The sequence below is a fragment of the Vombatus ursinus genome, unplaced genomic scaffold (assembly GCF_900497805.2).
Source record: "Vombatus ursinus unplaced genomic scaffold, bare-nosed wombat genome assembly UNPS02005459.1, whole genome shotgun sequence".
NCBI lineage: Eukaryota > Metazoa > Chordata > Mammalia > Diprotodontia > Vombatidae > Vombatus > Vombatus ursinus.
The window spans coordinates 3,636,212-3,661,029 of NW_020945237.1; the positions used below are offsets into that span (position 1 = coordinate 3,636,212).

The 24,818-nt window shown below is 40.1% G+C and overlaps 1 protein-coding gene across 1 annotated transcript in view; it reads right to left on the reverse strand.

Annotated features, from left to right (window-relative positions):
* The window catches only part of CFAP69 (cilia and flagella associated protein 69), a 72,946-nt gene extending 48,996 nt beyond the window's left edge, over positions 1-23,950 (reverse strand). The window contains exons 1-5 of the mRNA XM_027847918.1: positions 23,657-23,950; positions 16,909-16,971; positions 15,050-15,115; positions 11,952-12,061; positions 8,973-9,049 (exon numbers count right to left, since the gene is read on the reverse strand). Coding sequence (XP_027703719.1) covers positions 8,973-9,049; positions 11,952-12,061; positions 15,050-15,115; positions 16,909-16,971; positions 23,657-23,950 — 610 coding nt within the window. The remainder of the gene's footprint in view (positions 1-8,972; positions 9,050-11,951; positions 12,062-15,049; positions 15,116-16,908; positions 16,972-23,656) is intronic.
* Positions 23,951-24,818: the final 868 nt, after the last annotated feature.

Here is a 24,818-nt window from a genome sequence, read left to right on the forward strand (position 1 = left end):
TGGGGATAGAAATATCCAAGTGAGATAGCCTCTGTCCTCAGGGAGCTTACATGCTACTGGGGGTGGGGGTGATGGTGGGGTAGGATCCAGCATATTCTTAGAGTGGTAGATTCAGACTATATACAGGGTATCCTAAAAGTCTCTGTGCAGTTTTAAGGTTTAGTAACTTAAAATTGAACTAAGGCTTTTAGAATACTATGTGTGTATATGTATGTGAGTGCCCATATACATGTTTATCTAGATGTACACACATACACATATATATACCTTATATACATATGTGTCTTTATATTTTTTATATGTATAGATGAACATATACAAATATACACATATGTAAACACATGCATATATAAATATAAAGTATTTGGTGGGGTAGTAGCCACTGGAAGACTTGTGAAGGAGGTAGTGTTTGACCTTCACCTTGGAGGTGGCTAAACCAAAGGTTTTAAGAAATAGAGGTAAGGAAGGATAGCATTACAGGCAAGAAGGTCAGCCTGTGCAAAGATCTGATGACAGGAGAGAGAACTGTCATACATGGGGAAGAGCGAGTGGGCCAGTTTGCTTGGAAGGTAGAATATATGACAAGGAGGAGTGTGAACCAGCCTGAAAAGCTATTTTGGACTTAGACTTTTACACTGTGAAGGGCTTTCAGTGCCCAAAGAGGAGCTTCTGCTTTATCTTAGCGACAAGGAAAAGCTACTAAAGCTTTGTGAGCAGGACAGTGACTTACTCAAGGCTGGCTGAACAAAGAGGAGGTAATTGCAACAGTCCAGGTGAAAGGTGAGTAGGAGGAGGAGGATGGTTGTGGGAATAGAGCAAAAGGGATAGGTCTGAGACAGGCTGTAGAGGCAGAATGGAGCAGACCAGGCAGGTGACTGGTTATGGAGGTATAAGTGAGTGTGAAGATTTGTGAAATAGGTGTTTCAAATAACAATGGTACTCTGGACAGAAATAGGGACTTTAGGGAGAAGTACACCTTGGTGGGAAAGGAGGGGGTGTTTGGTTTTGGACATGTTGAGTTTTGCATGCCTGTGGGACACCTATTTGGAAGGGTCCAGCAGATAGCTGGAGACGTGAGACTGAAGACCCAGAGAGAAATGAGGGCTGGTCATGTAGGTTTGGGAGTCATCAGTACACAGATGAGGGTCGGATCCTTGGGGGCTAATGAAATCACCAAGAGAATATATAGAGAGAAGAAGAGCCTAGCTCAGAGGCCTCGGGAACAAAGAGAAATTATGAAAAGGTATTTTGTGTTCTCCAGGGCCTCAGCATGCACTGGTCTTAGGAGAATCTGCGTATATCCTAATGGATATCCTAATGGGCTAAAACAACAAAGCCCTAGTATCATTTCAGTCTTTTAATTCTAAGAGGCTTCATGCGAGGTCTGATGGAGTCTATCTCTGAGGCCTTTCTCATATCTGCTCCCTTCCACCAATTTCCCTTAACCGCCTTCCCCCTTCTTCCCCCTCCTCCTCACCTCTCACTTGAACTACTGCAATAACCTGTTTGTCCTTTCTGCTGCTAACGTGTCCCCTTTCCAACGTATCTTCCACACAGCTGCCAAAAGGTTATTCCTAAAGCCCTGGTTGGACTAGGTCCTTTCCCTGCCTGAGAAGCTTTAGCAGCATTTCCTTGACCCCAGGATCAATAGAAATTCCTCTATTTGGCATGTAAAGCCCTTCACAAAGTGAGTCCATGTTATCCCTTCTGTCCTTAATCATATGAAGTAGCCTAAGGTAGGGGCAAGAACAAAGGGTTGGGGGTCAGAGGACTTTGTGGAACCTTGGGCAAGTGCCTTTACTCCCTAAGAATCAGAGCTTCCTCAGCTGAACTATCAGAGTGCTGGACTGTAGCCTCAAAGCTCTCGCTGAACTCTAAATCCTATAAAAGCTTCTTCAACTCTGGAGTCAGGTCTCATCTTGATAATGTCCAAGACTTGCAAATTTGCTTGCATTTTGGCAAATGAAAAGTATCAGGAATGTTTTCAATAAAATAAACAAATATGGAAGTCAAAGGAAACTCTTATTTTTTCCTTTCAGTTCCCCTAAAGTTTAAGCTATTCTCATCACAGATGAGACATCTCTGTAGGCCCACCATTTATTGCATTTAATACCCACTATATATGCAATATGATGAGTTGGCTCCAGAGTTAGAAGTATCCTTTCTTGATTTTGAGGAAGTCTATTTAATTAATTCTTTAGGCTAAGACCAATTCACACTGAAGAACTGGAAATTATTAGTCAGCAAATAATTAGTATTACCTCTACATCTCACACCATGGTTGTTTTAGTTTGATTGTACATCTCTGGCACTTGAAATCAATAAGGCATGGCCACTGACTACTTGGGAGCAAGAAAAGAAATATTCAGTCTTCAGTGAGGTTAGTTAGGAAGGAGGTTCCCATCACCTACGACAGAAGACCGTAACATCTATCATAGTTGCTAACCACAGCTCTTACCTGAAGAATAAGCTGGCTATATGCTCAACAGATCAAGGCATTTAATCTTCCTAATAAATGACCAGCTACATTGTCACAAGTGATATTTCTAGAAAGGGGCAATGAGCATGTCCAGAATTTTAATGAAAAAGAAAATCTATGCTCTACAAACTCCTTAGATTGTCTAATACCCCTTCTGGTTTCTCTTTGTAAGCTCGTTCATGTGACAGACCCAGTTCCATGGAACCAGATCGAAAACAAGGTCTAAATCATTCCTAGACTCTGCCCTTCAAGCAACTCATCCTTCCTCTACCACTGAGTGTTAACTAAGAGGTTTGAAGAATGTTTTCTTTCTGCACAAAGGACTACTTTTCTTCTAATCCTAATGTTTTCTCCCCTATAACAATAAGTCCTGCAATTTCTTCTTTTGAAATGTCTGTAGGGTTTGCACCATAACGACAGGATCATAGCTTTCAATATGGATAGGTCACCACCCTCATTCTGAAGATGAAAAAACTGAGGCCAAGAGGGGTTTAGTGACAATACACGTCATCCAGGGATAAAGGGGTATTCCCCTAGCTTCCACTTGAGATGGACTCCTATTAGAGACAGGAAGGAGCGCTCCAGAGTCATGCTTTCCTTCCAGAGTCTGATAATTAGCCTAGTTTAAAAGGCTGGCACTGGCAGCCTGATGCCAACGGCTCACCCAGAGAGACACAGACTATTTCCTGCAGCCTTAGAGGACACAAGAACAAGACTTTCTTTCTCTATTTTCTCTCCTTTATCCTCTCTTCTCCAAAAGGGGACTTGGAAGATAGAGCAAGAACAGAAGTACAAGCATAGTTCTGCTCTACCTCTGTGACCCCTGGGAAGAGTGGGCTCAAACTGTAAGCAGTTGCCAGTCATGAAGCGTTCTCCCCTCCCTGCCAAGTTCACCTCTGGTAGCAGCCGCACAGATGGACCTTGGCTCCCTTTGATCCACTGAGGTTAAGCAAGAGACTTGAGGCTTGGCCCAGCCCTCCCAACTCAGCAACGCACACACTTTGGAACGGACACCCATCAACAGATCTGTGGCAGTCTACTCTTTCAGCCTTTCCAAGCTCACCAAGTCTCAGCCCAGTTCATTCCACAAGACAGAGCTCAAGCTACTGCCTGAGTCTCTGAATCAGCAGCAGTCACTAACACTCCTGCATCCTGGTCAGTGGAAGAAGGAGTTTCAGGCCCTGGGGGGATAGAGCTTCTCAGAGGACAAGCACTTTCTCACACAACCTTGTTGGGAAGCCAGAGAATTCCCCGACCCCCGACTGTGGCTCTAGCCAGATTCAGGAGGGGGAATGCGATCCTCCTGTACATTGCATGTTGTCAGTTGTGACTAGCCTCTCATATATACCTGTATCCTGGCTTCCTCAGGGGAGTCTTAGCTGAAGTAATAAAGCCCAGTGACAGCTGCTGACATTTTTGCCTTTCTTTGTATCCTCCAGAGCTCAGCACACAGCAAGCACTTGATAAATACTTATTGACTGGTGACACAGATAAAATCTCAGATCCATCAGAGTTCTGCCGGATTTATCCATTCATTCATCAAATATTTCTTAAGCATCTGTTATAATTAATTATAACAGATACTGGTGAAGATATAAAGTACTTGCCCTCAGGGAGTTCATAGTCTAGAAGGAAATCCTGTTCACTCACTTAAGTATTTTAAAGACTGGTAATCTGTTAGGTATGGGCCGTCCCTCCCTATGACTCCGTAGACAGTCTTTGAGAATTTTTATGGCTGAAAAATTCCTTACCATGTGGGCAACCTGGCAATGAGCCTCTCTGAACTTAGCTAGCCTAGGCCTGAGAAAACGGACAGAGTCCATCACTAGGATCACACTCAAAGTCTTTCCAGTTTGGTAGGAACTGCTTTCATTCTGCTGACTGCAGAAACCCAGCCTCATCTTCATGCCACAATGAGGCACTGGAGTAGGACGTTAGTGGAGGAAGTCATGCACACAAATAATTATAATACAAATTAGAGAATAACAAGTTAAGCAGAAAGGCACAAAGTGTCATAAGTCCAGATGAAAAGCAGATTATTACAGACTAACGGAGGGGCAGAGATCAAAGAACTCTTTATGGAAGGGTTTGGCATTCCATTGACCTCCTAGGCCAATCCAAAAAGGAAATGAAACTAGTCTGGCATGATGTTTTTAGTAAACATATACTTGTCATCACTTTTTCCTTTTCTAACGGTTCATAAATGAATTTTCTTAATAACATATCCTAGACTTACACTGGGGATATTGACATCAAACTCACCAGCTTTATAGTTTTTGGAGTTCCTCTCTCTCTCTCTCTCTCTCTCTCTCTCTCTCTCTTTCCCCCCATCTTTCTCTTTCATATTAGGCTACTTTTACTCCTCTCTAGATTTTAAAATGGCTCTCCTTTCATGTGCCCCCTTGGCTCTGACATATCTCTAATCTCATTTTCTACTTTTCACATATGACTGCAGCAGCTAGCCACTAACCTGTCATTCTCTTACTATATGTCAGAATGAGTTTAAGAGCTGAAGTTCTTTATCAATAATTATCTTCCCTTTCTGTGATTTACATCAAGAACTCATCATTCATGTCTTCCATGGGGTCATGTTGTCTAGTTACATAATGATCTCATTTCCCTTTGCCTTTTCTTTTATTCTCACCCAAAGTTTCTCTACCGTGATTTTTTAGGTTCTTAGATTTTCACAAAGGTGCAGAGCTTTTTGATATAAAGTGTTATGACTGGACCTCCTCCAAGAGCTCAGTCTGTTTCCTCAGTTAGACTTCTGGCTCTGAGAGCAGAGACCATATTGCTTTATTAGAATGTCTGGTAAGAATGAATGTCCTATGGATAATAAGGCTGATTGTACAAAAATATATGTGAACTTTTATATTCAAATTATCCCTCAGAGTAGTCACTTCAGAAGGCTTTGTATACATTTATTTTAGTGATGCTCCCATAATTTAACTATTATTGGAATTACCAGCAAAGAGAGTTGATGAACACAAAAAAAGTAAGTTTCAGTACTGTATAATTACAACCAAATGCAAACAATTTCAACACTGCTCTTCAGCTAGCATCTGCCTATTTCATCATATTTGGTTCCAAAAGACTTTTGGTTGTTTGAAAAAACCAAATCTCTCCTCAGAATACAAAATTGTGAGAATACTGTGATGTTGGGGTTCTCAGATGTGCTTCTGATTGGTAAAGGTTCAAGTCTCAGCTCCCTTTATCATACATGCAGGCAGGACTATATCATAATGGTCATCTCATCACAGACTGATTAATACATCTGGCATGGGAGGTAGCACCCAGATACCTCATAATCGTTGTCCCCTGCCCCAGTTCTCTTCACAGTGGGTCAGAATGCCAGCTGTGTCTTTCCCCATACACCAAAGATTTACCTGGGTCAGTTTCTCTCTTACTATTAGGCTAATTCTGATTAAAGGCCAAAAGGTTATATATCTGGTGTTATGGCTGCCTGCGATGGTAATTGTCTTCTCTTCTTAAATACCTTAGTTAAATGCTACATTAAAAAAAAAACCAAGCATGATTTATCAGTTCCTTTTGTTTGTATACCACAGACCTATCAGGGTGTATGCACCTCCACCTTATAACAAAGAAAACTAGTTAAGAAAAACAATTACTATAATGACTGCACTTGACAATGTACGAAAAGTACTAAATGTTCTGTCCCTTCAATCCCCACCTCTCTGCTAAGATAATCACTAAGAGTTCTGAATGAGGAATTTGTGCCTTGGAATAGTAGCACAATTACCACTACTGTTGCTCTAACAGATATTCAAAAGAATTGTGACTTATTTTCAGAAAGGTCTCCAAAAGAGAAGTTCAAAATATATTTTTAGCAATAGCAGCACTGTTGGACCAACCATATATTCCAGGTGGCTAGTTTAAAAAGGATAAAGCACTTTTGCACATAAAAATTCTGTATGTTTATTATTATAATTATTTTTAAAGAACAGTCACATTACTTACTTGTTTTACTCTATATAGCATTCATAGGGCAGCTAGGTGGCGCAGTGCACAGAGTTCTGGGCCTGGATTCAGGAAAACCTGAGTTCAAATATAACCTCAGACACTAGCTGTGTGACCCTATTTGCCTCAAATTCCCCATCTGTAAAATGAGCTGGAAAAGAAAATGGCAAACCACTCCAGTATCTTTACCAAGAAAACCCCCAAATGGGGTCATGGAGAGTCAGACACGACTGAAAACCGCTAAACAATAAATATAGCATTCATATGTACAATGCTAAGGAGAAAGGCACTTAGAATCTTATCGATTCACCGCTTTCCTGTTTAGTGGGCAGACACTTCTTAATTTCTCTATTATAGGTAAAATTCTTGGAAGAAATATATTTTATGGAGGGCTCCATGTCCCATGGGTTGGGCCATCGTGTCAAAAACCCTGTCAATCAGATGACTTGACAGGTTTCCTGTCCGCAATCACTCTATTTAGCAAACATTTTATTGATTTAGTTCAGTGTGTGTTTCCTGTTGTAGCTATATTTATGTCAGAATCTCTGTAGAACAGAGTGAAGGAGATTGGACAGTATTATTAGAGCTGGGCAGGGACAAGGAGAAGCAGAAAGCAGCTAAGGGTCATCTCAGGGCCTGGGCTGGTAGTGGAGGGCAGATTGGAAAAGATGAGTAGAAAGAAGTCTTCCTTTGCCTATTCTAATCCACACTAAGTAACAGCCACTAGCAGAATAATCTTAAACATCACCCCCACCCCACACCCCTTGGATTATTCACTATTTTACCCAAACTTCTTAAATGGCTTCCTAATACCTATTAAACAACTCAACACCAATGTAGGTCAGAACCTAGTAAGCAGCTTATAGTCTTAGACTTGCTCAGAGCACTAAGCTACAAAGTGACTTGCCCAGGGACACATAGCCAATATGTGTCAGACGCAGGATCTGAACCCAGGTCTGCTGAGCTTGGAGGCTGGCTTTCTATCCGTTCCTCAACATCGCCCCTTAACAACAGATACACAGAATCAGAATAGGAGGATTTGGGGAGGAAGGCACTAGCAGCTAGGGGTTTGGGTAAAGACTTCATGTAGATTGTAGGGCTTGTGCTGAGATTCAAAGGATACAAAGGATTTTAAGAGTCAAAAGTGAGGAAACAGTGGATCCTGGGCATAGAGGAGGGCCAGGACAAAGGCAAGGAGATGGGAGGAGGAGGGTTGTGTGTGAGGAATAGCAAGGCCAGTTTGACTGGATTGTAGAGTGTGGGAAAAGAAATAACCCATATTGAGGTTGGGATCAGGTTGTGAAGGGCTTTTTAGATGCTAACCAGAGGAGTTTATATGTGATCCTAGAGGGAATGGGGAAATCTGAAGCTTATTGGGAAGAGGAGTGACAAGGTCAGACCAGGGCTGGCTGAAGGTAGTGGGAATGGTTAGCCTGGAGAAGAGAAGATGTGGGGGACAGGGAGGAGGACACTCTGGTCAGATTTCAGTATTTGAAGGAATGTCACAGGTAGGAGAGATTCAACTTGTTCTGTTTGGCCCTAGAGGAAAGAACTAGGAACAAGGGTTGGATCATGCAAAGAAACGATTTAGGACCCATAGAAGGAAAATCTTTTTAACAAACAGAGCTAGTACAAAATGGAATGGGCTGCAGGGGGGAGTGGATCCCCATCATTAGAGCCCTTCAAAAAATGCTGGATGGGGCAGCTAGATGACGCAGTGAATAGAGCTCTGGCCGTGGAGTCAGGAGGACCAGAGTTCAAATCTGACCTCAGACACTTGACACTTACTAGCTGTGTGACCCTGGGCAAGTCACTTAACCCTGACTGCCTCAACAAAAAGCAAAAAAAAAAAAAAAAATGCTGGATGAGCACTTCTTGGGGATATTGGAAAAGGAACTCCTCAGATATTCTTTGGTTTAGAAAATTTAGATAGCTGAGGCCATCCCTTCCAACTCTGAAATTCTACATTTCTACAATGGTACAGTATCAGGTAATAAGAAGCATGATTAAGTATAGGCACTAGATTTTTTCCTCCCCCATCATAACTGTGCCTGGCCAATCTTAATCCAATATATATATATATATTTTTTTTTCCTTGAAGCATACTATCTTAGCTTCCTGCTTCATTCTGTTTAGTGTGTTACTATTCTTCTAATTTCCTAACACCATTTTACCATTTTGAATCTTTCCAATGTTTAACAAACTCTACACTTACATTTTTGAGTCTATAGTCTAGTAAGTCATTGATAATAATATCGAATTTAAAAAGGTCCCTTAACCCATGCCTTTGGTAAACTGCTATCAAAGGTTTTGCTCATTACTTTAAAAGTTCAACCTTCTAGCATGTTATTTGCCCAGCTACTTACACGTGTTCTCCTAAATTGCCAAAGAGGACATCTTATGAGGTTGCATCAAAAGCCTTAGGGAAATGAAGCTACATTATATTGATTATTTCCTCTTTGTGTGGCCTGTTCCATGGATTACACATCACAGCCTCAATGAAACTTAGACTTACCTAGAAGTGCAACTGCCTTTGAGATTTCTTTTGCATAGATGTTTTCATCTGATGTTTTTTTTTTCAGAAATGGTAAACTGAAATACAAAATGAAGAATATAAGAGCAAGTTTTTAATCTGTATCTTGATCTTAGGAATATTTGTAAAGTAGGGAAAAAAATCTTTCCTTTTCAATCAATAGGGAATGAGCTCAGTATACTATTCTTTGGCACTGGAATTTTGAAAACAATTACATAACCCCATAAAATGGGGTTATGCCAACTTTATTGTAGGGATATTAACTAGGTTTATTTAAAAGAATAAAGATATTTAAATGGAAGGCATAGATTGGGAAAAAAAGCATTTTACTTAATACATTATAGAATATACTTAGGTAGATTAATCTGTTAAAAAAGCCTATAACTGTAGGTCAGGGAGACCTTGGGTTATCTGATATGAAACTGATTCTGGATTATTTATAACTTAAAAACTCATCAAAAACTTTTTCCTCAAAGTATTGCATACTTTGGTGAATGGATCAATGCCTTGTTTGTTCTTGAAAGGTCAGTATCCTTTCCTTTATCATTTGGACAAGTTATCCATCCCTACACTGGATAGATGAATGAACGTCTTTTGCAACTCCAAGTTAACAAACAAATATCAAAGTCACATGGCATAGCCTGTCTACCTAAAGTTTTTAGTACATGGGTCTTTGAAAACAGTCCAGTTTCAAGTCTTAGAAGTCTTAGAAGAAAAAAAAAACATTTTAGGCTGAGGTTAAAAAAAGGAACTATTAAATAGTACTTAACAAATAAATCTATTAGAGAAAAACAAATAATATATAGAACTTACAAGAATATGGCATATGAGCTAACTAAAATGAAAAATACTTATTAATCAAGAAAAGGAAAATCCTGCAAATTTTATGATATATTTACTAGCATTTATTATTTGAGAAGTTTATAATATATCCAATTCAACTCATAAAAAGTGCAAGGAACAATTTCTTGTCCCAACTTTTCATCTTTTTTTTTTTTTACTGGAAGACAAAGTTGCAAAACAGACTTGGTATGAAATAGTCTGCAACTAAACAGGAAAATGGAAAAAAAAAAGTCAGTGTTATAGTGTGGATAAAGTGGGACAAGCTCACTCTTCCAGAGTCAAAATGGAAGTTTTTAAAAATAGTTTATCTGTGACCAAAATGACCTGAAAGAAGAGACTCTTAGGGGGCAAATGCCACACATCAGTAGAAATTAAGAAAAAAGAAAGAAAAGGGATAAAAGTGATTACTGTGATGGCACATTACCATGCTGTAGGAATGATGAGCTGACTGATTTTAGAAAAGCATGAAATAAGGAAAAGTGAAATGAGCAGAACCAAGAGAATGTCATTCACAGTAATAGTAACGTTCTTCAAAGAACAACTGTGAATGACTAAGTTATTTTGAGTATTATAAATATTCAAATGTCATATAAAGGACTTTATGAAGGAAGGAGTTATACACCTCCAGAGAAAGAACTGACAAACAGAAGTATGCATGGTATAGTTTTACAAATGTATGAATATATATGTATCTATCTATCTATCTATCTATCTATCTATCTATCTATCTATCTATCTATCTATCTATCTATCTGTCTGTCTGTTTATCTATCTATCTATCCATCTGTGTCAAATGGTGGTCTTCTGTAATGCACAGTAGAGGGAGGGAGAGAAGGACAAAAAATAAATAAAAAAAAATAAAGTGATGTAACATCTGAAAAAAATAAAAGTGCTTAGAAGATTTATATGTAAGAATGAGGAAAATGAAAACCAAAAGCATCAGTCAGATCAATGTATTAGGTTGGTAGGATGCTATACCAACATTAGCGTGGAAAAAACACCCTATTTACATGCTCTTCCTACACTTGGACATTCTCACAAATATAAAGGATTTTAGAATGAGGGGGATTCTGCTAAAAAAACAGTAAATTATTTTGTCGTACAATCCTCAACCAGATTGTAAAGTCTTGAAGGGGTCATGTCATATATTTTTTTCATTTCTCAAATGTGGTGCTCATTCAATCGTTGTTGCTTTCTTAACTATATCGAAAAAGTATTAAATGTATAGATTGCATAAAGTTTTAGAGTAAGCATCAAATAGTGAAATGAATCTACACTTCTGATTCTAAATGAATATTTAAAGATTTATTCTAACTTCAAGAAGATTATTTTATACTGGATTGTGGAACAAATGAGAAAGAATTTTGAAACATAGGCTTTCATTTGCCACTGTGGCAGCAAGGAAGCATAATCAGTTCTCAGCTATCTACTGAGAGAGAAATCAGTGAAGAAACTCATTCTTTTGGCTAAAGAGTCTTGTTAATAAGAAAAAACATGCATGTCAAGTTCAACTTGTCATTCAACTTGAATCTTTCAAGATATATGCCAACTTAATTTTATTCTGAAAAATGCAAGCAGAATTACATGAATTATTTTTATTGTAATAAGAATGATATTTAATTATAAATTTAAGCAAAATTTAAGATAACAAAAACCTTATTAAATTCCTGAATTAATTTTTCTTTTTCTAAATGAAGAGAAAAAAAGCCTTCTTTCAAAAATACTATCCTTAAAATTACATTCTAAATCTTGCCAATCAATCCGCCCACGTATGTTGTCCCACAAAAATTCTCTAAGGATATTATGGTTCCTTGGCTTCATCTAAAGTTTATGCCTCACCTGAGAGCCATTGGTAACAAGAAAACACACCTTAACAATACTTATTGTTTAATCCCTTGGTGTTGGAAGTCTCAGACCAATCAACTGCAGGTAACTGACTGCCCCTGAGAATCCCAGTTACTGGAATCAAGGGATCAATTAAAGTTTTCTCAGTGTTGTACCAAGCTGCTCCTTACTTCATCAAAGCACCATGATGCACAGTCTATTTGCCTCAGCAAAAAATTAGATGCGATAAAATACACTGCTAATGTGAAATAAAACTCAGGAAAAAGAACTTACCGGCATAGTTTCAGAATTTCACATACACTATCCAAAAAACCGGGCTGCTCTTCAATCTTTTCTGAACAAAGACTCATGACTTTAAATATTTGCACCAAATCCCTGAGAGGCTTTTATTAGTTTTCATTAAGAAAATACACATCTTTAGAATGACAATGACAGCAATTCCTGTTCTAACAGCACTTTTGTTGAAGGAAGAAGATAAGAAGTCCTTAAACATGCTACACATTTGTAATAGGATTCTTTTTATCTTTACCTTGGTTACTGCTCCGAAAAACATCAATCTATGTAGTTGTTGCCAAAGTAACATTTGTCCATCACCGGTGACTGTTCCACTCTCCTGGCCAGGAAGCTCCCTAACCTAGGCTCTGTTGGGAACTCAGAGCTCTTCACTCCCTCACTCCTGCTCCCCTTCCCAGCCTTTGTTACCCCACCTCCATGGCTTTGCACAGACTGTACCTCGTGCCTGGGAAGCTCTCCCTCCTCACGTCCATTTCTGAGTATTCAAAGCTCAGTTCACTAACAGCTCCAACCACAAGGCCTTTCTTGATCCCCCTGGGTTGCCTCTCCTTGATTCTCAAATCATATCAAATTAGATGCGATTTCATTGGAAAAATAACTATAAGAACCTTGTATTTGCTTGGCATATATTTGATAATTATTTATGCACATGTTGTTTCCCTCAATAGTATGGAAGCTCCTCGAGGGCAGGAACTGTTTCAGGTTGTCTTGGTGCTTAAATATGCTTGCGGATTTGACCGACTGAAGACTGATGAAAAGTGTATTTCCAAATAATTCCTATGATTCTTACATTTACTGTATAGCCATCACAGGAGAAAGAATGCACACTTTTGGAAAGTGGGGCTGTTTTCATTTTTGTCTTTGTATCCTCAGTGCCTAGCATAGTACTGGGCACACAGTAGATGCTTAGTGAATGTTTGTTGAATTGAATAGGAGGAATTGAAAATAGATACTTATATTTGCATGATACTTAATTTTGTTTCATATTTCTTACTCAAATTGAGAATTGGTCATATCTGCTCCAGAGCACCTATGCTCTGCAGCTAGATTATTTATTGCTTTGTTAATTTAATTTTTCATAGAACTATTGCTGCAAAGGGACCTCGAGGCCATTGGTTCAATCCTTAACAGATGAACCTCTTCTCCAATACCCCCAAGAAAGGAGTCTCTGGCATACACTGAACACCTACAGCGACAGAACACCTTGGGAGTCACCTGTGATGTTCTTTGGTCTAATTGTTAGAAAGACCACCCTCCTAGCTGCCTAGACGGTTTTTAGTATGATATTAGGCCTTTGGGATGAATGAAGCGACGTAAATTCTGAACTGTCTTAGTAAAATATATTTAGTTTATTAAAATTAATTTTAGATGACTTTACCTTATAGTCAAGGCTTAAACTAATTGTGATATCACACCTTTTTTTCATTCATTCACCTAACAAGCATTTATTATGCACTTATGTGCTAGGCATTAGACACAGGAAGATAAAACAAAAGCCAGTTCCTGCTGTCAAGGAGTTGAGATCTTTGCAGATGTAATATAGAGACGTGTAACTACGTACAAGATAACTTAAGGAAGGAGAGCGTATACCTACGGGGATGAGGAAAGGCTTCTCCTGTAGTGTCACCAGAGCTGAGCCCTGAGGTAAGCTGAGGTGAGGAGGGAGTGCACTCCAGGCATGCGGGCTGGCCACAGAGTGAGAAAAGGAACGCCAAGACTGAAAACCAGCAAGGAGGCTCTTAACCTATAGTGCGTGAAGGGGAAGGATGCGAAATCAGTCTGTGAAGGCAGGCTGGAAACAGAAGAAAAATCTTATGCCTTATAAAAGTGTTCAGGAAATGCAGATTTCATTGGCCTTTGAATAAAAAAAGAACCCTGCCACTTTGTTATAAAAGCTGTGCTTGTATATAGACTAATATCATTGAATTTTATTCACTTTTAAGAGCTGAAGAGAGCTTAAAAATGACTTAGGTTGATGTCCCCATTTCACAAACTAGAAAACTGAGACCCACTGAGGATGTGACCTATCAACTATGAACTAGTTGACAGAGAATGGGCTAGAACTGAGATTTCTGCTTTTCATTACAAAGAGGAGGTGTCTGGTCACTTGACTGCTGCCAAGTCCTGTCAATTTTACCTTCGCCACAGGTCTCTTACACATCCCCTCCTTGCTCTCCACTGACATCACCACCACTGTGTGCAGGCCCTCATCCCCTCATGCTTGGATTACTGCAACAGCTGGCTGGTTGGCCACCCTGCCTCAAGTCTCTCCTCACTCAGGCTGACTCTCCAATCAGCTATTAATGATCTTCCTAAACTGCAGGACTGACCACATCACTCCTCTACTGAATAAATTCCAGTGACTTCCTATACACCTCCAGCATAAAATATAAAATACTGCTTTGGAGCTCAGATCCTCTCCTGGTCTGGCCCCCTCCCACCTGTCCAGTTATCTCACACCTCACTCCCCTCCACAAAATCTGTGATCCAGAAGAGATACTTGCCTCTTTGCCGTTCCTTCATCACCCAGTTCTGGGTCCTCTCACTGGCTGTCTGCCATGAATGTGATGCTCTTCCTCCCCATCTCTATCTCCCGGCACCCCGGCTTCCCTTAAGTCCCAGCTAAAGCCTGACCTTAAGCAAGAAGTCTTACCTGACCCTGCTTAATATTAGTCCTTTCCCTGTGCTGATTATCTCCAATTTATCTTGCACACATCTTGTCCACGCAGCTGTTTGCAGGCTGTCTCTCCCGTTAAACCAAGAGCTCCTTGAGAATAGGGACTACTTTTTGCCCATCTCCAGTTCTTATAGCACAGTGCCTAGCATACAGTAAGTGCTTAATAAATGCCTGTTGGACCAAATGACTGACTCTATGACTAAGGAAGATATCTTAGATCCTTTTGATTACATGGAAATTGGTAGGACTTGTTTCTAAATGCATCACAGTTTAACTTAGGCTTTTCATTTGGAGAACAAAAAATGAAAACATTTTGTAAAAGGACATAATGTAAATTATTTTCGGTTATCATTGATCCGTCTTTGGATAAGGAAATTAACAATTAATTTGTAAAGGATACAAATCCATTCTGATAACACTGCACCATCATCTTAACAGACTGTAGTTGCTTTTCTTCTAAACCATCCTACAACAAATAATAAGGGGTAATTCTTCTGTGCTGATAAGGTATTGGAAATGTTCTTTTGTTATTTAAAGTTAAAAAAACTACAAGCATTTATAAATCATGGTGTCAAATATACTGTGCTGCTAAACAAAAGGCTTTTCACAACTTTATGACATTGTAGTTTTGAAATAGTCTATTCACGTTGTTTTATGAAATCAGTGACAGAAACCATGCTAACGAGAAATGCAACTTAATGTAACATGTTAAAACTATATTACATTAAAAATAAAATCCTCCTTACATAGAGCAAACTCAGCATTTCTATATGCTAAAACTTGATTGAGACAGTCTGCAGTACAGTTTTAATGACCAAATTATCTTTTCCTAACACTGCCTGAAAAATGACTGAGTTTCCCCTTTTCTCCTCAAATTTGCCATTTTACTAGTATAACTATAATCTCTGAAATAGGGGCCCACAATTAGGCCATCATTTTAAACAGCAATCAGAATCTTCTTCTGGAAGGAAACCCGGAGTCAAGCTGTCACTGTCCATACTCATCCAGCCTTTGTTTTAATTTTTTTTCCTGTAGGCATATTTCTTTAAATTTGAAAATGCTACACAATTTGATCAGTAAAATTAGAGCTAGTAATAATTAAGCTCATTTATGTAATGCTTTAAAGTTTGCAGAGCTTAAGGTCAACAGCTAAGTAAATAGTCCCTAAATGACAATTTTAATAATGACTTTATTTTAAAGACTTTTTTCACATTAAATTCTAGGATAAATTAGTTGCTAAAATTACTATGATAAAGCACAACAAAAAGAGAGTAAAAGATTGTTAGTCTGGACTATAGACTATGCCTATAATAGATTTTAAAAGAAGAAATTATTTAACATATATAAATTTTATTTTTTATTTTAGATATAAAATATATATTCCAATTTGTATATAATTTCATTTTAATATCATACTAATATGTGAACCATTTCATTGGAAATAAAAGTTATGTGTTCATCTCAAACAATTTCCTCTGTTAAGTGTAATAGCTTCCTTATTAAGCAAGTCATTTTGGTCCCATGAGACCACTAGAGCTTTAAGGGTCTTCCTTCCCCTAATACAAATCTCTGATGCTATCTTAGTAAATGATTGTTAAGTCTCTCTTTTGAAATTTATACACTAAGAAAATTTAATACCCATGATTATATTCTCTACTAAGACATTTCTAAAAGATATTCCAGGTCATTCATGAGTTTTGGCAAAAATGCCCCAGTTAAATCTAAATTATTTTTTCACTGATAGACTGACCACTGTTTTAAAATGCACTATGCCCAGTGTATAAGATGATACTGACCAATGGCCACAATATGTATTGTATATTGTTGCCATGAAACTTTATGTAAAGGGTCATCCAAAAGAATTCTTCTGTTAACATAGTTTGCATCTTGCTTCTGAAGCAGGGAAATCTAAAATGAATCATTTGTCTAATATTTGCTCTTTATCCGGGGGCAGCGAACTCGTCCTGCGAGGAGGTTTTCCTTTTAGAAGCTGATTCTTTCCAATTATGTTACTTTACTATTACTTTCTCCCTCTAGCCCTTTCCCACTTTAATCTGATTCCTAACTCTACACCATTTAGCATTTGGCTGCATGTGCATATATTGTATTTAAGGTGTCCTTGGATTTAGAATAAAATTCTTGTCCTTTAAATAAAAAGGGAGAAATCTGACTTTTATTTGGCAAAATACAACATAACCCTCCAGGACCACACAATTTTATGATGTGATGGAATAATTTCTTTTCTCAGGGAATACTTACTCTGGGTTGTTCCTGAAGTAGTTGGATTATGCTGTTAAGATCCATGGTCTTGAACTGCACACCCTACAAAAATACCAATTTTAGTTTCCCACAATTCTAAAATTTATTAAATGCCATGTTTCAGTAGATCATAGCAGATGCATTAATTTCACTAGAAAAACTTATGTTTGATTTATGAAAATCTCTAATAGAAAGTTCCTTAAGGAGAGTTGCCATATTTTCTTCATCTTTGATGAGACATTTAGCATAATCTTTCACATACGGACGTTCAATAAATATTTGTTGTTCAGAGTAATTTTAAAAAATGTGTTTTATACCTAAGTGATATTGTGAGAGGATGGAAAGCAGATGTGATACAATCTGTAGGTTCAATGTATGATGGAGTAAGAAACTCCTTAATTGTTCAAAGTAGCTGATTTTTTTTTTAAGTCTTAAAAACATCATTAGCTCTGTTCTCCCTCTCTGGGTAGGGTACAAAGATGCATTTTTTGAAACTAATGTGCTAACTGAACCCTCCCTCCCCATTTTGATGAAGAGAGGAAGGAAGAACTAAGCAGTTCAAATGAAGGCAGGAGTCAGGAATGCAGAGCAAACATGTAAACATGAATGAGGCAAAGCACCTGAACAGGCAGAATAGCCAGAAATGGGAAGTGGTATCTGAGTTGAAGTAGGATCAGAACCAGCAATTCCTGGAGGCCCAAGATAGGGCTGGTGGGAGGACAACGTCCGTGGCTGAGATTTAGGTTTGGTCAGGTGAGGGAGGGTGGTTATATTTCCTACTGACACTCTTATGTGTCTTGACACATGTCACTCTTATGTAACACTGACACATCCTCAGTCAGTTTCACATTCATCTCTTCATCTTTGTTCTAATCCCTAAATTTCTAGATTTAAAAATTTTTTGTTAAGTACCTTGATGTGAGAAATATAATTTAAGTTCCTTAACATTTTTGTATCTTTGAAAATAAACACTTAATTTGGCTTTATTATTGAGTTAACTTTAGGCTCCAGTTAGATTTAGGCTGCAAGGGTTCAGTGTCAGGCAAGGCAAAGAATTGGTGATCTCAGTTTGTCCCAAGTGCCCAGTTCAATGAGCATGAGTCTTAGGCCAGACTCGGAAATTTCCTTCAGGTGGAGAGTTTCCACGGCCATCATCTACTTCCATGAAATCTCTGTGGTGAAGGGCAAGAACCTTACATTTAGCACTTCCTTTAGGACAGGAAGCTGAACTATCCTACATTTATGGTAACCACCATGAAAATGTGCATCTGTATGTTTATAACAGCCTAACGTAGAAACCATAGGTTGAAGAAGATGACATCATAGAGATATCTGGGCTCAGGTTAGGTGGAAGCAAAACAGACTGCCCATTGGAGCCTCAGGACGTGATGGTGATTCAGAAGCTCCAAAATTCTACGTCTAATTTTTATTTTATTTGGTCAGTACTCACAGTACTGACTGGTGGTCCAGAATGCGACATGATGGGGTTAACATAGCCAGTCCATTCAATTTTCAGGCACCTGTATATAAAAATGCTCATCTGAGGGGAGGGGTGGTGTTCGGTAAATTTAGAATTTTTTAAAAATTTAAATAAACAAATGGAAAGAAAATGTTCAGGTATGTGGACAAAAGCAATCCGTCAGTGCCCTAGGGTCACTGAGCTGAGCAGCCCTGAAGAGTCAGCAAGTGTTATTATTTCACTAGTTTAACCCATGGACAAGAAGATGCTGAGTGAGCAGGTGAAGGGTATGTATTTGTAGAATCTGACTCATGGAGACGCCTTGTTCTCGCAGTGACTGGTTCTCTGCTGTCTCATTTCTGGAGTGAGTTGTGTGTGTCCTGGCTCTAGCAATGATCTTGGGGAGGCAAATGCTATCTTCTGAGTGCCGTGCTGAGTGAGCAGGGTGAAGCCTGCTGGTTAATGTGCCTAGGACATAGTAAGCGTGTAAAGATAAATGCTTATTGACGAAGTGGATGTATCTGGAGGAAATCGGGGTCAGGTCTTGGGTAAGGTGAGCTATTCCTGTCTGGCAAGAGAATTGTCTTCTAGGCATCCCCTTTCCTGTTTCACTCCTTTTACTACTGGGTCTCAGAGTAATGTGTATCAGACAGGAGCCTACAAACGGTATGGCCTAAGAACCAATTCTCAGCCCAGGACCGTGATTGTTCTGCTAGCCCAGATGAAGTTTCAATTTGCTCAAGCCCCCAATAGCACACACAGACAAACAGGGTGCCATACACAGATATATGGAAGTCATAATATGCTTACCCTAGACCAGAGCTTCTTAAACTTTTTCCACTTGAGACCCATTCAGCACTTCTGAAACTATGGTTCATGACCTAGACCAGCAGTTCTCAAACCTTTTGGTGTCAGGACCCAGTTACACACTTAAAAATTACTAAGAACTCCTCTTCTCCAAAGAGCTTTTGTTCATATGGGTTATATCCATTGATATTTACCGTATCGGAAATTACAATGCCTTAGTATGAAAACAGTTTTTGACCCGGCAGACTCTTTGAAAGGGTTTCAGGGACCTTCAGGGTTCTGGACCACATGTCTGAGAACCACTGCTCTAAACCATTCCAAGGGGCCAGACACACACTTCTCACGTTAGAAATGAGGATGCTCCTTGGTAAACTACGTTCTACACTTAGCTTTGATGACAGTGGCATCTAAAATCCATGTTCTCCGTAAATTCAAGCACTTTCTTCAGTTTAAAGGTGTGCATGCCTCTGTTCTTGTCTCTTTCCAAACTGTGCCCCTGGCTCCCATCACACTGGCTAAGCCGTCCTTCACACAGTAAAATCTCTTAAACTTTCTGAGTGCGAGGGGCGTTAGGGCCACCCAGTCGTACACGTGCTTGAAAAAGCCATTCTCTTAGGTATTCTTGGTTGTCTCTTTGGCTCTTCTCACTACTCTCAGTTTGATTCCCTATTCTTTTAGGATTGAAATTTGTTTTCTTATTTCTTATCTATCAAGTGACCTTCTTAACATTTGTCAACATCCTGATACAAGTATCACATAAAATAATTTTGTTTAAAAATAGCCATCAAGACAAGAATCATTAAGGTACTTTCACAGATATTGGCAACCCAAAAGCCACATAAAAAGGAAAACGGTTCTTTGAGAAACCTTAACTTATAAAACATCACACCGCCTATATAACTGAGTATAATATAATATAAGTATAATATAATATAACTGAGTATAATATAACTAAGTATAATAATCATTTAATAGGTGGAAAAGGAAGCTCAAGCAGACTTTCTTTCCATGAATCATTAGTTGTGATATAACAAGAGATGGAATAATAGACTTCAGATTCCCAGGATACTGCTTTTTGAAAAATACTTTTTTTGGAAGACTAGTCTTAGATACATGCCAATAATTATTCCATAAGCATAAACCCTATAAATAACACTTGCATTTTCTAAAATTCCATACTAAAAATACAATTTTAAAGTCTACAACTATTAAAAAACAATTTCTGAAACTTGATTACTCAATATGTTAGAAAAGACTTACAGTATTTATTTTCCTTATCAGTTTTACTTTTAAAAGATAACAGGGCCTTTATTTGAAAACTCAAAAAATGAACAGCACCAATTATTGTGGGAGAAGAGTAGTGGCAAAACAGAAGAAAATGGCACTACTTGTTTACTTACTGCTTCACACTCACATCTGGTCACGTTTACCAACCTTGGAGTTTCTCTTCAAACCTCCTAACTCAAGGCAGGCTCTGGGCAGCGCAGGTTTTTAACATAGATAACAACAACAACAATAATAATAGCATTCATATGGTGCTTACCATGTGCCAGGAACTATGCTACACACTTTACAATTACTATCTCATTTGGTCCTTAAAACAACCCTTTGAGGAAGGTGCTATTATTAAACCCACTTTACAGATGAAGCAACTGAGGCAAACTAGCTCTCTCAACTGCAGATCTGACATATATGTAACCAAATAAGGACAGCAATAACAGAAACAATATTGGAGAACTATGTAAAAGGCCATCCAGCCAGAGATCACACTTCCAGTAACTGGGCTGAGTGCCAGCCCAGCTCAAGGACCTCTGCTGACTCCAAAGGCTTTGGGTGTGCTAATTCATACCGTAATCCAAGGACTATTCTGTCAAAGGCACCCACACTTTGGAATGATATGGGAATGCTTTCAGGAATCTTATAAATTGCCCTAATTTTAGGACCCAATTTATGTCAAGAACCTGCACAGAATTTCCAATAACTCCTGAGAATCAGGACTGACCAGCAGCAGAGGCTGAGCAGGCTCAGGAGTCCATGTGGTGCTGACTGGATATGCCCCAAGTTAAAAAATGTCCCCCTCTCTGGCTTCTCATCAGGTTCTCTCACTTGAGAAACAACAACCCGGAGTGGCTCCTTTCTGCGTCAGTATCACCTCCTTCCTGCAGTCACTTTCCACTTCCACTTACGCAGACCCTACCCTGTCATATGAGGAGGAAGCACATTGGGAATGGAAAATTCTGGGCCATCAAAGGTTCTGTCCCCATTGGGTTGCACTATCTCTACAATCTAGGCCAAATTCCCATGATGCTTACTCCTCCATACGTAAAAAAGTGCCAGCTACTGGGTAAATTCCTGATTGCTCTATGGCATACGGTAAATTCTCTGAAACAGAAGGATGTCCCTTGTCTACCTTCAGCCCTCCCTGGGGTTTTGTGATGTGGACACAGAATGCCAAGCTCCTGACGCATCTTGAGACTGAAGAAGCCTCAGAGGGAGTTCTCACAGTAGTTCCATAGTGCTAGGGTGAGGGTGCAGGGCCTGGATCCCCCAAAGAATTCTGGGTTTGGGGATATGTGATAAGGGTCATTTGAGAAGCTGAGACGCCTGCACTTTCAGGGAAAAAAAAATAAATATAAAAGTTCAAACCAGGGATAGTGGAGGGTTCTAAAGTGAAATGACTCTCACATATCAATTTGCAGCAATTAGCTGAATTTATAGATGAAGAAAAAAAAAAATCTACTTCATGCTCCATGCTTCATACTCTGTTAAAAATCAAAGTAAAAGTAACAAGAAATATTAAAAGATGTGAACTCTCCAGAGTTTTGATGCTATTTCTCAGCTCCCTAACTTCTAGCAGTCAAAAGTTGAGTCAGAGGGAGATCAATGGATAAAAAACATCATTTCAAAACAGAGATCTGTATGTAAATGTCCAACATAACCAAAACATTCCACTGATCAGTTCAACCTAATCATGTCAGCTTTTCCTCTAAAAAAGATTTCTACTAGATCAACTTAGTGGCTGGCCTCCTACCTTTCTCTCTTTCATCTTCTTCTTTGTCTTAGAGACCTTTTCAAGTTTAAGACTTAGGATGAACGCAATATTCCCCCCTTCTTGATGTGTCTGCTTTTTATCTCTTTTGCAAACCAGGAACAAAAACAAGGAAGCAAATAAACAGCAGCACCCAGGTAAAGATTCTCACCCTACTGAATAGTCATTAAAGATCAGAAAAGCATTATCCCAGGTCTAGTTGGATGGAAGCTATTCTCTCTTTGCCCTCCCTACACCAAAACAATAAGTATTGAATTTGGCTGCATTTTCCTAAGATCTTGGTACTGGGCTGTGATTTCATCAGTGAAGGTAACTCCTGGTAAGGAAAATCCCTCCTCCAAAGTTTATCAGGTTCTCTCGCTTGTCTTTTAGAGTCTTATGTGAAATGGAAAGTAATACTAGGAGCAACTAATATTTGTATAACATTTTGCAATGTGTTTTACATGTATTATCTCATGAGGTAGGTGCTATTATTATCCTCATTTTCAAATAGGGAAACTGAGGCTGAGTGAGGTTTTTTGCCTTGTCCCTCACACCACTAGTATGTAACAAAGGTAGGTCTCCCAAAGCATGTAGGTTCCAATGCTGATCCTCTACGCCAAGCATTTTTAACCTGGGTTCCACAGAACCCTTGCGGGAGCGAGCTCCTTAGATAGATTTCAAGGAGTCTGTGACCTTGAAGAGGAAAAAAAAACCCCTACATCCTTAATTTTTACTAAACGAAATGTTGCATTTCCTTTAATTATGAATATAGGCAATGAAACTTTACTCTGATAAATAAACTGTGGTAGGTGTGTGTGTGTACATGTGTGAGTGTGTGTACCCACGACACACAAAAAACTTAAGAACTTAACAGTTATGCCCCTTTGAAACACGATTGTGAGAAAGGTGCCATAGGCTTCCCAGCCGGCCAGAAGGATCTGTGAAGCACTTAGAATTAAGAACACCGGCTCTACTCACAACCACGTGCTGACCGGGAAGGATGAAGACCTGGGTTCAAATCCAGACACAAGCCCTTACTACCCGTATGCAGATGCATGTATCTTTTTATCTCAGTCTATTTTTTTAAATTTTTTTTTTTTTTTTTTTTTTTGGTGAGGCAATCGGGGTTAAGTGACTTGCCCATGGTCACACTGCTAGTAAGTGTCTGAGGCTGAATTTTGAACTCGGGTCCTCCTGACTCCAGGGCGGCTGCTCTATCCACTGCGCCACCTAGCTGCCCCTCAGTCTATTTTTTTCTTAATCTGTAAAATGGGGGTGAAAATAGCTCCGATTTCCCTGGGTTAAGGTTCACAGTGGAAGTTAAAATAATAATAGCTGTTGTTGTTGTTGTTATGCCGCACAGCCTCTCACTGCGGCCGCTCACACCCGAGGGCTTCTCTGGCCAGGACCCCGGCCTCCCCCGCCCCCGGCCGGCCGAGCCTCGGCCTCACCTGGGCTAACCCCAAGTCGGTGTCGGTGACCACCTTGAGCCTGACCACGGGGATGTGGGAGGGGCCGACGCTGGACTTGAGCCTGCCGCTGGCCTCGGGGCTCCGGACGGGAAGGGTGCCCTCAGACGAGGACATGCCCAGGCTGGATCTCAGCCGGCCTCGCCTGTGACTGCTGCCGCTGCTCGGGGTCTTCGACTCCCTCCTGCGCTGGGCAGCGTCGACTGTGAACGCGTTAGGATGCATCGTGGCCGAGCTCACGGGGCCCCCGGGGGGCGGGGGCCGGGCCGCGACCATCGGGGCAGCAGGGGCTCTTCCATAGATAGGGTGGCTGCCGCCGCCGTCCACCTCCAAGCCGCGGCTGCCGGGGAGCCCGGCGTTGCCAATACAAGCCGCCGCGTTGCTAGGGGGCAGGACGGGAAGGGGCGGGGCCAGAGGGAAGCGAGGCTTCTACGGAAACCCTAGAGACCCCCGCCATCCAACAGGCGCTTGTCTGGGCTGCGCGCGCAGCAAGGGCTGCGCCCCCCCCCGCCCCGAAAGTGGGTGGGGAGCACACACGCAGCTGTCCCTGCGCATGCCCGGCCCGGCCGAGGGATGGGAGCTGCCGTGTCTGGGAGGCGAGCGTCTCCTTGTGGCACATAGTAGGCGCTTAATAAATGTCTCTCGATTGAAAGGGAGGCCCCAAATTTTAAATCCTCTGCTAATAATCAGAAGGGTTATGGCACAGTCAGGTGGTGCAGTTCATAGGGCACCAAGCCTCACCCACTTTTTATTCGACTCTGGGCAAGTCACTCAACCTCTGTCTCAGTTTCCCCTCTGTAAAATGGGAATAATAACAGAACCTACCTCCAAGGATGGTTGTGAGGATCAAATGAGATAATTGTACACTACTTAGCACAGTACCTGGCATCGCTATATATAGTATCCACTATGTAAATGTTGGCTATTATTGTTATGTGAGGGAGGGCTATCTTGATTACCCAGGAAGATTACAAGTCTTGCTTTTGACACATCCTAGCAGTGTAATCATGAGCAAGTCACTTAAATGCCCCCGACAGCTCTCTAAAATAAGTGAAAGACAACTCTCTCTCTTTTTTTTTTTTGGTGAGGCAATTGGGGTTAAGTGACTTGCCCAGGGTCACGCAGCTAGTAAGTGTCAAGTGTC